This window comes from Triticum aestivum, chromosome 7D, assembly GCF_018294505.1.
Source record: "Triticum aestivum cultivar Chinese Spring chromosome 7D, IWGSC CS RefSeq v2.1, whole genome shotgun sequence".
NCBI lineage: Eukaryota > Viridiplantae > Streptophyta > Magnoliopsida > Poales > Poaceae > Triticum > Triticum aestivum.
In genome coordinates, this window is record NC_057814.1 from 601,505,212 (window position 1) to 601,520,785 (window position 15,574).

Below are 15,574 nucleotides of genomic sequence, written 5' to 3' on the forward strand. Positions count from 1 at the left end.
GTGTTGAGTATGTGTTTTGTATTGCACATGTATTGGAGTTGTGGCCCACCTCCTAGTCTTGTATAGTTGAGGTAGAGGCCTTCCCTTGTATTATATATACGTGCACCAGCACCCCATCAATACAACGATTATTGTATTGCAAACTTTCCCGTCTACATTTTGAAAACGATCTCCCCGCAGCTCGAGCACCGTCGGCATTTTTCTATAAGAAAGATATTTGATCTTTTTTTGTTAATTATTGCACTCTCAATATAGTTTAATTTTCCTTTTATTTCAGAGACAGACGGTTAACCACATCGAATTGGGTTGACCGCTATAGGAACAGAAGATCAATCCTAGACGCCAGTGTCGGCATTGCAGTTTTCAGGGGCGAAGTACACCCTGCTGGCGGCGAGGTCGTAGACGAAGCGCGTGCCCACTTGCGTCGCTGGGCCGATGACGGTAATCTGCGGGTTCGGTTTCACGGTGAGGCACATGTCTTGATCCTGCAGGACAAACAGCTTTTTCGGCGTGAGCACAAGGTCCTGCTCGGATTCGAAGTGCAGCGTCACCGTCGGCCAGTGCGACAAGATGGCCCACGTCACGCGGAAGCAGAGACCGAAGTTGTGGCGGGGTACGCGCGGCACCCCGAGCCTCCTGCCGTGCTCCACCAGGGCGTGCTCCAGGATGTCGTACGCATGCCTGATCATGAACGTACCCCCCCAGAACATCCCGGTGTCAAGCACGCAACCACTGTGCCAACTGCCATCCGCGAGCTTTCGGCGCCTTAACACCTCCGTCAGGTTCCCGCCCAGCCACGTCCTGCCAAAGCTGATGCCGGCGAGGTTGACGTAGTAGGCGCTCGCCTCGGGGTAGAGCAGCCTAGTGCTCTTCATGTGCCTCGTGTCGACCGGGATGTCACTGCCGAACCGGAGGAACCCGTGACGGTTCCCCTGCGGGAAGAAGAGGCAGTAGGAGAAGCTATGCAAGCCGCCACGGCCCAGTAACCAGATGAGCGATAGGTACGTCTTTCCCAGGGCGAGGATGCCGGCAAGCACTCCGTGGCTTCTGAAACACTTGCTGATGTGCGCGCAGCCAATGACGACGGCGGGTTCGACCGCTGATAACCCACAAGTATAGGGGATCGCAACAGTTTTCAAGGGTAGAGTATTCAACCCAAATTTATTGATTCGACACAAGGGGAGCCAAAGAATATTCTCAAGTATTAGCAGTTGAGTTGTCAATTCAACCACACCTGGATAACTTAATATATGCAGCAAAGTATTTAGTAGCAAAGTAATATGGAAGTAACGGTAACAATAGCAAAAGTAATATTTTTGGGTTTTGTAGTGATTGTAACAGTAGCAACGGAAAAGTAAATAAGCGAAGAACAATATGTGAAAAGCTCATAGGCATTGGATCGATGATGGATAATTATGCCGGATGTGGTTCATCATGTAACATGAAGGAAATATGCCCTAGAGGCAATAATAAAGTTATTATTTATTTCCTTATATCATGATAAATGTTTATTATTCATGCTAGAATTGTATTAACCGGAAACATAATACATGTGTGAATACATAGACAAACAGAGTGTCACTAGTATGCCTCTACTTGACTAGCTCGTTAATCAAAGATGGTTATGTTTCCTAGCCATAGACATAAGTTGTCATTTGATTAACGAGATCACCTCATTAGGAGAATGACGTGATTGACTTGACCCATTCCGTTAGCTTAGCACCCGATCGTTTAGTATGTTGCTATTGCTTTCTTCATGACTTATACATGTTCCTCTGACTATGAGATTATGCAACTCCCGTTTACCGGAGGAACACTTTGTGTGCTACCAAACGTCACAACGTAAATGGGTGATTATAAAGGTGCTCTACAGGTGTCTCCAAAGGTACTTGTTGGGTTGGCGTATTTCGAGATTAGGATTTGTCACTCCGATTGTCGGAGAGGTATCTCTGGGCCCACTCGGTAATGCACATCACTATAAGCCTTGCAAGCATTGTGACTAATAAGTTAGTTGCGGGATGATGTGTTACGGAACGAGTAAAGAGACTTGCCGGTAACGAGATTGAACTAGGTATCGAGATACCGACGATCGAATCTCGGACAAGTAACAAACTGATGACAAAGGGAACAATGTATGTTGTTATGCGGTCTGACCGATAAAGATCTTCGTAGAATATGTGGGAGCCAATATGGGCATCCAGGTCCCGCTATTGGTTATTGACCGGAGAGGTGTCTCGGTCATGTCTACATAGTTCTCGAACCCGTAGTGTCCGCACGCTTAAAGTTACGATGACAATTTTATTATGAGTTTATGTATGTTGATGTACCGAAGGAGTTTGGAGTCCCGGATGAGATCGGGGACATGACGAGGAGTCTCGAAATGGTCGAGACGTAAAGATCGATATATTGGACGAATATATTCGGACTTCGGAAAGGTTCCGAGTGATTCGGGTATTTTTCGGAGTACCGGAGAGTTACGGGAATACGTATTGGGCCTTATTGGGCCATACGGGAAAGAAGAAAAAGGGCCTCAAGGGTGGCCGCACCCCTCCCCTTGGTCTGGTCCGAATTGGACTAGGGAAGGGGGGCGCCCCCTTCCTTCCTTCTCTTTTTCCCTTCCTCTTTTCCTATTCCATATGGGAGGTGGAATCCTACTAGGACTAGGGAGTCCTAGTAGGACTCCACACTTGGTGCGCCCCCTCCTAGGGCCGACCTCCTCCTCCCTTGCTCCTTTATATACGGGGGCAGGGGGCACCCCAGAGACACAACAATTGATCCTTGAGATCTCTTAGCCGTGTGCGGTGCCCCCTCCACCATATTACACCTCGATAATACCGTTGCGGAGCTTAGGCGAAGCCCTGCGCCGGTGGAACATCATCATCGTCACCACGCCGTCGTGCTGACAAAACTCTCCCTCAACACTCGGCTGGATCGGAGTTCGAGGGACGTCATCGAGCTGAACGTGTGTAGAACTCGGAGGTGCCGTGCGTTCGGTACTTGATCGGTCGGATCGTGAAGACGTACGACTACATCAACCGCGTTGTGATAACGCTTCTGCTATCGGTCTACAAGGGTACGTGGACAACACTCTCCCCTCTCGTTGCTATGCATCACCATGATCTTGCGTGTGCGTAGGAATTTTTTTGAAATTACTACGTTCCCCAACAGTGGCATCCGAGCCTGGTTTTATGCGTTGATGCTATGCACGAGTAGAACACAAGTGAGTTGTGGGCGATATAAGTCATACTGCTTACCAGCATGTCATACTTTGGTTCAGCGGTATTGTGAGATGAAGCGGCCCGGACCGACATTACGCGTACGCTTACGCGAGACTGGTTTCACCGTTCGGAGCACTCGTTGCTTAAAGGTGACTGGCGGGTGTCTGTCTCTCTCACTTTAGTTGAACCGAGTGTGGCTACGCCCGGTCCTTGCGAAGGTTAAAACAACACCAACTTGACAAACTATCGTTGTGGTTTTGATGCGTAGGTAAGAACGGTTCTTGCTAAGCCCGTAGCAGCCACGTAAAATATGCAACAACAAAGTAGAGGACGTCTAACTTGTTTTTGCAGGGCATGTTGTGATGTGATATGGTCAAGACATGATGTGATATAATGTGTTGTATGAGATGATCATGTTTTGTAACCGATTTATCGGCAACTGGCAGGAGCCATATGGTTGTCGCTTTATTGTATGAGATGCAATCACCATGTAATAGTTTTACTTTATCACTAAGCGGTAGCGATAGTCGTAAAAGCAATAAGTTGGCGAGACGACAACGATGCTACGATGGAGATCAAGGTGTCGCGCCGGTGACGATGGTGATCATGACGGTGCTTCGGAGATGGAGATCACAAGCACGGTGCTTCGGAGATGGAGATCACAAGCACAAGATGATGATGGCCATATCATATCACTTATATTGATTGCATGTGATGTTAATCCTTTATGCATCTTATCTTGCTTTGATTGACGGTAGCATTATAAGATGATCTCTCACTAAAATTTCAAGATAAAAGTGTTCTCCCTGAGTATGCACCGTTGCAAAAGTTCTTCGTGCTGAGACACCACGTGTTAATCGGGTGTGATAGGCTCTACGTTCAAATACAACGGGTGCAAAACAGTTGCACACGCGGAATACTCAGGTTAAACTTGACGAGCCTAGCATCTACAGATATGGCCTCGGAACACAGAGACCGAAAGGTCGAGCGTGAATCATATAGTAGATATGATCAACATAGTGATGTTCACCATTGAAACTACTCCATCTCACGTGTTAATCGGACATGGTTTAGTTGCTTTGGATCACGCAATCACTTAGATGATTAGAGAGATGTCTATCTAAGTGGGAGTTCTTAAGTAATATGATTAATTGAACTTAAATTTATCATGAACTTAGTCCTGATAGTATTTTGCAAATTATGTTGTAGATCAATAGCTCGCGTTGTTGCTTCCCTGTGTTTATTTTTTGTTCCTAGAGAAAAATTATGTTGAAAGATGTTAGTAGCAAAGATGCGGATTGGATACGTGATCTGAGGATTATCCTCATTGCTGCACAGAAAAATTATGTCCTTGATGCACCGCTAGGTGACAGACCTATTGCAGGAGTAGATGCATACGTTATGAACGTTTGGCTAGCTCAATATGATGACTACTTGATAGTTTAGTGCACCATGCTTAACGGCTTAGAATCGGGACTTCAAAGACGTTTTGAACGTCATGGACCATATGAGATGTTCCAGGAGTTGAAGTTAATATTTCAAGCAAATACCCGAGTTGAGAGATATGAAATCTCCAACAAGTTCTATAGCAAAAAGATGGAGGAGAATCGCTCAACTAGTGAGCATGTGCTCAGATTGTCTGGGTACTACAATCGCTTGAATCAAGTGGGAGTTTATCTTCCAGATAAAATAGTGATTGACAGAATTCTCTAGTCACCATCACCAAGTTAGTAGAACTTCGTGATGAACTATGGTATGCAAGGGATGACGAAAGTAATTCCCGAGCTCTTCGTGATGCTGAAATCGACGAAGGTAGAAATCAAGAAAAACATCAAGTGTTGATGGTTGACGAGACCACTTCAAGTGTTGATGGTTGACGAGACCGCTAGTTTCAAGAAAAGGGCAAAGGGAAAAAGGGGAACTTCAAAAAGAACGGCAAGCAAGTTGCTGCTCAAGTGAAGAAGCCTAAGTCTGGTCCTAAGCCTGAGACTAAGTGCTTCTACTGCAAAGGGACTGGTCACTGGAAGCGGAACTACACCAACTATTTGGTGGATAAGAAGGATGGCAAAGTGAACAAAGGTATATTTGATATACAGATTATTGATGTGTACTTTACTAGTGTTTATAGCAATCCCTCGGTAATTGATACTGGTTCAGTTGCTAAGAGTAGTAACTCGAAACGGGAGTTGCAGAATAAACAGAGACTAGTAAAAGTGAACAAAGGTATATTTGATATACAGATTATTGATGTGTACTTTACTAGTGTTTATAGCAACCCCTCGGTAATTGATACTGGTTCAGTTGCTAAAGAGTAGTAAGTCGAAAACGGGAGTTGCAGAATAAACAGAGACTAGTAAAAGGCGAGGTGACGATGTGTGTTGGAAGTAGTTCCAAGATTGATATGATCATCATCGCACACTCCCTGTACTTTCGGGATTAGTGTTGAAACTAAATAAGTGTTATTTGGTGTTTGCGTTGAGCATGAATATGATCTGATCATGTTTATTGCAATACGGTTATTCATTTAAGTTAGAGAACAATTGTTGTTCTGTTTACATGAATAAAACCTTTATGGTCATACACACCAACGAAAATGGTTTGTTGGATCTCGATCGTAGTGATACACATATTCATAATATTGAAGCCAAAAGATGCAAAGTTAATAATGATAGTGCAACTTATTTGTGGTACTGCCGTTTAGGTCATATTGGTGTAAAGCGCATTAAGAAATTCCATACTGATGGGATTTTGGAATCACTTGATTATGAATCACTTGATGCTTGCGAACCGTGCCTCATGGGCAAGATGACTAAAACGCCGTTCTCCGGAACTATGGAGAGAGCAACAGATTTGTTGGAAATCATACATACAGATGTATGTGGTCCGATGAATATTGAGGCTCGTAGCAGGTATCACTATTTTCTGACCTTCACAGATGATTTGAGCAGATATGGGTATATCTACTTGATGAAACACAAAGTCTGAAACATTTGAAAAGTTCAAAGAATTTCAGAGTGAAGTGGAGAATCATCGTAACAAGAAAATAAAAGTTTCTACGATATGATCGCAGAGGTAAAATATTTGAGTTACGAGTTTGGCCTTCAGTTAAAACAATGTGAAATAGTTTCACTACTCACGCCACCTGGAACACCACAGTGTAATGGTGTGTCCGAACGTCATAACCGTACTTTATTGGATATAGTGCAATCTATGATGTCTCTTACCAATTTACCACTATCGTTTTGGGTTATGCATTAGAGACAGCTACATTCACGTTAAATAGGGCACCATCAAAATCCGTTGAGACGACTCCTTATGAACTGTGGTTTGGCAAGAAACCAAAGTTGTCGTTTCTTAAAATTTTGGGGTTGCGATGCTTATGTGAAAAAATTTCATCCTGATAAGCTCAAACCCAAATCGGAGAAATGTGTCTTCATAGGATACCCAAAGGAGACAGTTGGGTACACCTTCTATCACAGATCCGAAGGCAAGACATTCGTTGCTAAGTATGGATCCTTTCTAGAGAAGGAGTTTCTCTCGAAAGATGTGAGTGGGAGGAAAGTAGAACTTGATGAGGTAACTGTACCTGCTCCCTTATTGGATCACATAAATCTGTTCCTGTGACTTCTACACCAATTAGTGAGGACGTTAATGATGATGATCATGTAACTTCAGATCAAGTTACTACCAAACCTCGTAGGTAAACTAGAGTAAGATCCGCACCAGAGTGGTACGGTAATCCCGTTCTGGAGGTTATGTTACTAGACCATGACGAACCTACGAACTATGAAGAAGCGATGGTGAGCCCAGATTCCACAAAATGGCTTGAGGCCATGAAATCTGAGATGAGATCCATGTATGAGAACAAAGTGTGGAGTTTGGTTGACTTGCCCGATGATCGGCAAGCAATTGAGAATAAATGGATTGTCAAGAGGAAGACGGACGCTGATAGTAGTATCACTATCTACAAAGCTAGAATTGTCGCAAAAAGGTTTTCGACAAGTTCAAGATGTTGACTACGATGAGAGTTTCTCACTCGTATCTATGCTTAAGTCTGTCCGAATCATGTTAGCAATTGCCGCATTTTATGAAATCTGGCAAAGGGATAAACAAAACAGCATTCCTTGATGGATTTATTAAAGAAGAGTTGTATATGATACAACCAGAAGGTTTTGTCAATCCTAAAGGTGCTAACAAAATATGCAAGCTCCAGCGATCCATCAATGGACTGGTGCAAGCATCTCGGAGTTGGAATATACGCTTTGATAAGTTGATCAAAGCATATAGTTGTATACAGACTTGCGGTGAAGCCTGTATTTACAAGAAAGTGAGTGGGAGCACTACAGCATTTCTGATAAGTATATGTGAATGACATATTGTTGATCGGAAATAATGTAGAATTATTCTGCAAAGCATAAAGGAGTGTTTGAAAGGAGTTTTTCAAAGATAGACCTCGGTGAAGCTGCTTACATATTGAGCATCAAGATCTATAGAGATAGATGAAGACGCTTGATAAGTTTTTCAATGAGTACATACCTTAACAAGATTTTGAAGTAGTTCAAAATAGAACAGTCAAAGAAAGAGTTCTTGCCTGTGTTACAAGGTGTGAAATTGAGTAAAGACTCAAAGCCCGACCACGGCAAAAGATAGAAAGAGAATGAAAGTCATACCCTATGCCTTGGCCATAGGTTCTATAAAGTATGCCATGCTGTGTACCAGATCTATTGTATACCCTACACTGATTTTGGCAAGGGAGTACAATAGTGATCTAGGAGTAGATCACTGGACAGCGGTCAAAATTATCCTTATTGGAATAAGGATATGTTTCTCGATTATGGAAGTGACAAAAGGCTCGTCGTAAAAGGTTACGTCGATGCAAGTTTTGACACTAATCTAGATGACTCTAAGTCTCGGTCTTAGATACATACTGAAAGTGGGAGCAATTAGCTAGAGTAGCTCCATGCAGAGCATTGTAGACATAGAAATTTGCAAAATACTTACGGATCTGAATGTGACAGACCCGTTGACTAAAATTATCTCACAAGCAAAACATGATCACACCTTAGTACTCTTTGGGTGTTAATCACATAGCGATGTGAACTAGATTACTGACTCTAGTAAACCCTTTGGGTGATTGTCACATGACGATGTGAACCATGGGTGTTAATCACATGGTGATGTGAACTATTCATGTTAAATCACATGGCGATGTGAACTAGATTATTGACTCTAGTGCAAGTGGGAGACTGAAGGAAATATGCCCTAGAGGCTATAATAAAGTTATTATTTATTTCCTTATATCATGATAAATGTTTATTATTCATGCTAGAATTGTATTAACCGAAAACATAATACATGTGTGAATACATAGACAAACAGAGTGTCACTAGTATGCCTCTACTTGACTAGCTCGTTAACCAAAGATAGTATTCGGACTTCGGAAAGGTTTCGAGTGATTCGGGTATTTTTCGGAGTACCGGAGAGTTACGGGAATACGTATTGAGCCTTATTGGGCCATACGGGAAAGAAGAAAAAGGGCCTCAAGGGTGGCCGCACCCCTCCCCTTGGTCTGGTCCGAATTGGACTAGGGAAGGGTGGCGCCCCTTCCTTCCTTCTCTTTTTCCCTTCCTCTTTTCCTATTCCATATGGGAGGTGGAATCCTACTAGGACTAGGGAGTCCTAGTAGGACTCCACACTTGGTGCGCCCCCTCCTAGGGCCGGCCTCCTCCTCCTTTGCTCCTTTATATACGGGGGCAGGGGGCACCCCAGAGACACAACAATTGATCCTTGAGATCTCTTAGCCGTGTGCGGTGCCCCCCTCCACCATATTACACCTTGATAATACCGTTGCGGAGCTTAGGCGAAGCCCTGCGTCGGTGGAACATCATCATCGTCACCACGCCGTCGTGCTGACAAAACTCTCCCTCAACACTCGGCTGGATCGGAGTTCGAGGGACGTCATCGAGCTGAACGTGTGTAGAACTCGGAGGTGCCATGCGTTCGGTACTTGATCGGTCGGATCGTGAAGACGTACGACTACATCAACCGCGTTGTGATAACGCTTCCGCTGTCGGTCTACGAGGGTACGTGGACAACACTCTCCCCTCTCGTTGCTATGCATCACCATGATCTTGCGTGTGCGTAGGAATTTTTTTGAAATTACTATGTTCCCCAACACTCCGCGGTGCGATGCAAATTATATTTGGGCCTCTGTGCTTCATCACTTTGCTTTTCCTTCGAGCTTTGGCTCGATGAGCCCCTCAAAAATCTCTTCATTATTTTCTGAAAAATTCTGAAATTTTTAGTAACTTCAAAAAAAAGTGAACCAAGCTCAACAAAATTGATAGCAACTACTCCTACAAGTGCCTAGAGCCTATATCAAGCATTAGAACTACTTGGAACCATATAAATTTGACATGCAAGCTCAAGAACATGGTCACCTAGGCAGCACAAATTTGCAATGAATAAAGCACTAGAACAAAAACTAATTGGACCAATGGAGGAGTCACATACCAAGGAACAATCTCCCCAAGCAGTTTTGTGGGAGGTGCTTTGAGCAAGGAGATCGAAAATCGCAGCAAAATGAGCTAGAACTCGTGCTTGAGCTGGATGGTGATTTTTCGGGAGTAAGAAGAAGTGTGTGGGTGCAGGAATAAGTGGAGGGGAGCCACCATGGGCCCACGAGGCAGGGGGCGCGCCCAGGGGGGTAGGGAGCGCCCTCCACCCTCGTGGCCAGGTGCTTGAACCTCCTGCTGTGTTCTCAGTGCCAGATATTCTCAAATATTCCAGAAAAAATCATATTCCATTTTCAGGGCATTTGGAGAACTTTTATTTCGGGGTATTTTTATATTGCACGGATAAGTCAGAAAACAGATAGGAAAATACTATTTTTACTTTATTTCAACTAAATAACAGAAAGTAAAAGGAGGGTACAAAAGGTTGTGCCTTCTAGTTTCATCCATCTCATGCTCATCAAAAGAAATCCATTAACAAGGTTGATCAGGTCTTGTTAACAAACTCATTCCGAATTGCATGAAACCGGAGAAATTTCGAAGAACACTATGTTAACCCAACAGGGATATGCACATCCCCAATAATAAGAATATCATATTTCTTCTTGACAGTAGGAAGAGGAAATTCAAAACCTCCAAAAATAATCGATGGAATTTTTCCAATAGAATTGATACTATGGACTTGAGGTTGTTTTCTCAGAAAGTGTACCGTATGCTCATTACCATTAACATGAAAAGTGACATTGCCTTTGTTGTAATCAATAACAGCCCCTGCAGTATTCAAAAAAGGTCTTTCAAGAATAATAGACATACTATCGTCCTCGGGAATATCAAGAATAACAAAGTCCGTTAAAATAGTAACGTTTGCAACCACAACAGGCACATCTTCACAAATACCGACAGGTATAGCAGTTGATTTATCAGCCATTTGCAAAGATATTTCAGTAGGTGTCAACTTATTCAAATCAAGTCTACGATATAAAGAGAGAGGCATAACACTAACACCGGCTCCAAGATCACATAAAGCAGTTTTAACATAGTTTCCTTTAATGGAGCATGGTATAGTGGGTATTCCTGGATCTCCTAGTTTCTTTGGTATTCCAACCTTAAAAGTATAATTAGCAAGCATGGTGGAAATTTCAGCTTCTGGTATCTTTCTTTTATTAGTGACAATATCTTTCATATACTTAGCATAAGGATTCATTTTGAGCATATCAGTTAATCGCATACACAAAAAGATAGGTCTGATCATTTTAGCAAAGCGCTCAAAATCCTCATCATCCTTTTTCTTGGATGGTTTGGGAGGAAAAGGCATGGGTTTTTGAACCCATGGTTCCCTTTCTTTACCGTGCTTCCTAGCAACAAAGTCTCTCTTATCATAACGTTGATTCTTTGATTGTGGGTTATCAAGATCAACAGCAGGTTCAATTTCTACATCATTGTCATTACTAGGTTGAGCATCATCATGAACATTTTCATTAGGTTCATGTTCATTACCAGATTGTGTTTCAGCATCAAAAATAGAGATATCATTTGGATTCTCAGGTGGTTCAGCAATAGGTTCATTAGAAGCATGCAAAGTCCTATCATTTTTCTTCTTCCTATTATTTCTCTGAGAATCTTGTTCAATTCTCTTAGGGTGGCCTTCAGGATACAAAGGTTCCTGAGTCATTCTACCAGTTCTAGTAGCCACTCTAACAGCATAGTCATTATTCTTACTATTTAATTCATTGAGCAAATCATTTTGGGCTTTAAGTACTTGTTCTACTTGAGTGGTAACCATAGAAGCATGTTTACTAATGAGTTTAAGTTCACCTTTAACATTAGCCATGTAATTACTCAAGTGTTCAAGCGTATCGGCATTGTATTTCAATTGTCTACCAAAATAAGCATTGAAGTTTTCTTGCCTAACCATGAAGTTATCAAACTCATCCAAGCATTGGCTAGCAATTTTAGTAGGAGGGATTTCAGCCTTATCATATCTATAGAGAGAATTTACCTTTACTACCTGTGTCGGGTTATCAAGACCATGTGTTTCTTCAATAGGTAATGGATGAGGATCACATATTTCTTCAACAGGCGGTAAATTAAGACCATGTATTTCTTCAATAGGAGGTAAATTCTTAACATCTTCAGCTTTAATACCCTTTTCTTTCATAGATTTCTTTGCCTCTTGCATATCTTCAGGACTGAGAAATAGAACACCTCTTTTCTTCGGAGTTGGTTTAGGAATAGGCTCAGGAGCTGTCTCAGGAAGTGTCCAATTATTTTCATTTGTCAACATATTATTCAATAGAATTTCAGCTGCATCCGGTGTTCTTTCCCTGAAAACAGAACCAGCACAACTATCCAGGTAATCTCTAGATGCATCGGTTAGTCCATTATAAAAGATATCAAGTATTTCATTTTTCTTAAGAGGATGATCAGGCAAAGCATTAAGTAATCGGAGAAGCCTCCCCCAAGCTTGTGGGAGACTCTCTTCTTCAATTTGCACAAAATTATATATTTCCCTTAAAGCAGCTTGTTTCTTATGAGCAGGGAAATATTTAGCAGAGAAGTAATAAATCATATCCTGGGGACTACGCACACAACCAGGGTCAAGAGAATTAAACCATATCTTAGCATCACCCTTTAATGAGAACGGAAATATTTTAAGGATATAAAGGTAGCGAGATTTCTCATCATTAGTGAACAGGGTGGCTATATCATTTAATTTAGTAAGATGTGCCACAACAGTTTCAGATTCATAGCCATGAACAGGATCAGATTCAACCAAAGTAATTATATCAGGATCAACAGAGAATTCATAATCCTTATCAGTAACACAGATAGATGAAGTAGCAAAAGCAGGGTCAGGTTTCATTCTAGCATTAAGATATTGCTGCTTCCATTTAGCTAATAACCCCTTGAGCTCATATCTATCTTTGCAAGCTAAAATAGCTGGAGCAGCTTCTTTTTCAAAAACATAACCCTATGGAACAACAGGAGAGTCTTCATCATCACTTTCATCAATATTATCAGTTTCAATAATTTCTTTCTCTCTAACCCTAGCAAGTTGTTCATCAAGAAATTCACCAAGTGGCACAGTAGTATCAAGCATAGAAGTAGTTTCATCATAAGTATCATGCATAGTAGAAGTGGCATCATCAATAACATGCGACATATCATAACGAATAGCAGAAGCAGGTTTAGGTGTCACAAGCTTACTCAAAACAGAAGGTGAATCAAGTGCAGAGCTAGATGGCAGTTCCTTACCTCCCCTCGTAGTTGAGGGATAAATTGTTGTCTTAGCGTCTTTCAAGTTCTTCATAGTGACCAGCAGATATAAATCCCAAGTGACTCAAAGAATGGAGCTATGCTCCCCGGCAACGGAACCAGAAAATAGTCTTGATAACCCACAAGTATAGGGGATCGCAACAATTTTCGAGGGTAGAGTATTCAACCCAAATTTATTGATTCGACACACGGGGAGCCAAAGAATATTCTCAAGTATTAGCAGTTGAGTTGTCAATTCAACCACACCTGGATAACTTAATATCTGCAGCAAAGTATTTAGTAGCAAAGTAATATGGAAGTAACGGTAACGATAGCAAAAGTAATATTTTTGGGTTTTGTAGTGATTGTAACAGTAGCAACGGAAAAGTAAATAAGCGAAGAACAACATGTGAAAAGCTCGTAGGCATTGGATCGGTGATGGATAATTATGCCAGATGCGGTTCAACATGTAACAGTCATAACATAGGATGACACAGAACTAGCTCCAATTCATCAATGTAATGTAGGCATGTATTCCAAATATAGTCATACGTGCTTATGGAAAAGAACTTGCATGACATCTTTTGTCCTACCCTCCCGTAGCAGCGGGGTCCTAATGGAAACTAAGGGATATTAAGGCCTCCTTTTAATAGAGTACCGGACCAAAGCATTAACACATAGTGAATACATGAACTCCTCAAACTATGGTCATCACCGGGAGTGGTCCCGATTATTGTCACTTCGGGGTTGCCGGATCATAACACATAGTAGGTGACTATAGAATTGCAAGATAGGATCAAGAACTCACATATATTCATGAAAACATAATAGGTTCAGATCTGAAATCATGGCACTCGGGCCCTAGTGACAAGCATTAAGCATAACAAAGTCATAGCAACATCAATCTCAGAACATAGGGATACTAGGGATCAAACCCTAACAAAACTAACTCGATTACATGATAGATCTCATCCAACCCATCACCGTCCAGCAAGCCTACGATGGAATTACTCACGCACGGCGGTGAGCATCATGAAATTGGTGATGGAGGATGGTTGATGATGACGATGGCGACGGATTCCGCTCTCCGGAGCCCCAAACGGACTCCAGATCAGCCCTCCCAAAAGGTTTTAGGGCTTGGCGGCGGCTCCGTACCGTGAAACGTGATGAATCCGTCTCTCTGATTTTTTTCCCCGAAAGTGAATATATGGAGTTGGAGTTGAGGTCGGTGGAGTGTCAGGGGGCCCACGAGGTAGGGGGGTGCGCCCTAGGGGGGCAGGCGCGCCCCCCACCCTCATGGACAGGGTGTGGCCCCCCTGACATGGATTTTTCTTCCAGTATTCCAAATAGATGTTCCGTGGAGTTTCAGGTCATTCCGAAAACTTTTGTTTCTGCACATAAATAACACCATGGAAAGTTTGCTAAAAACAGCGTCAGTCCGGGTTAGTTCCATTCAAATTATGCAAGTTAGAGTCCAAAACAAGGGCAAAAGTGTTTGGAAAAGTAGATACGACGGAGACGTATCAACCGCCGGCGTGGCGCCATGGCCCGAGGCCGCGAAGGACATGGTCTCATGGCCGAGCGCACCGCTTGCACTCGCGACACTGAGGAACATGGGGTTGCTCCTGAACCTGCACAAGCTTCCCCCCGGCGGCGAGCAAAGGTGGTTGGTGGGCGCGAGTGGGTGGAATGACGGCGAGGCCGTCGGGTTGAAGGGCGGCGACACCTGCTGAAACGGGTTTTGGATCGGCACACACTGCATCCACGTCAGGCTCTGGGTCATCTCCATCGCGAGGGTGTACGTTCGGCGGCCATGGCCCGTCCCAACGGTGGTGATGATGTTGTACCTCTCTTTGTGAGGCATGTGCGGCCGAAGTACGTTGGGGGCGTGCTCAACTGGCTCGTTCAGGTGCACGAAGCCGTCGTCGTCGACATGGATGGTACTGTTCCAACCGGGGCTAGGGACCAGGCGCAGGCTAAAGCCCTTGCTGCGGCCTGATGTGGCATCGTCAACTGCGACGACGACGGCAGGATGGAGGAGCGCCGCAAGCACCAGATGGAGGAGAAGAGCGTGATTGCAGAGGTCCATGGATGTGGCTGTTGGAGAGTTAATTAACTTGTTGGCTCGTGCACACGGTAGTGAGCACTCTTTTGTGTATGGGTTGGCTGCATTTATAATGAACCAAGAATCCTTTGTTGAGATTTGCATATCCCTTGTACACTTCTATGTACAGAAGGATTTGGCTGCATTTCTATCTATCTATCTATCTATCTATCTATCTATCTATATCAATACATCTATAAATCTATCTATATCTATCTATATATCTATTTATATCTATGCATATATACGCCTGTACAACTATCTATCGGTCTATCTATCTATCTATCTATCTATCTATACATTAGAGACTCTAAAAATTCTCATGTTAATCAGAAAATACGAGACGTTAATCTGGTGGGACCGAGTTATTATGGTTTAGATCTGTCCATTTAATATCCATATTAATCAAAAAATACAAGATATGCATCTGGTGGGACCGAGTTATTACGGTGTAGATCAACCCATGCAACACTTGGTTGTTATTT

General features: G+C 42.9%; 1 protein-coding gene across 1 annotated transcript; it reads right to left on the bottom strand.

Moving 5' to 3' along the window:
* Nucleotides 1–301: 301 nt before the first annotated feature.
* Nucleotides 302–15,102, bottom strand: LOC123164311 (aspartyl protease family protein 2-like). The gene is made up of 2 exons (XM_044581736.1): nucleotides 14,508–15,102; nucleotides 302–1,091 (listed from the first exon to the last, which is right to left on the bottom strand). Exons 1-2 carry the CDS (start codon nucleotides 15,072–15,074, stop codon nucleotides 336–338), a joined length of 1,323 nt encoding a protein of 440 aa, XP_044437671.1. The 5' UTR covers nucleotides 15,075–15,102; the 3' UTR covers nucleotides 302–335.
* Between the last annotated feature and the right edge of the window lie 472 nt (nucleotides 15,103–15,574).

Excerpts from the sequence above, each read along its gene's own strand:
- LOC123164311 (XM_044581736.1), bottom strand. The coding sequence starts at position 15,074 with ATGGACCTCTGCAATCACGCTCTTCTCCTCCATCTGGTGCTTGCGGCG. Across the intron at positions 1,092-14,507 it reads GCGCCACGCCGGCGGTTGAT|CCCGCCGTCGTCATTGGCTG; the intron begins ACGTCTCCGTCG and ends TCAGCGGTCGAA.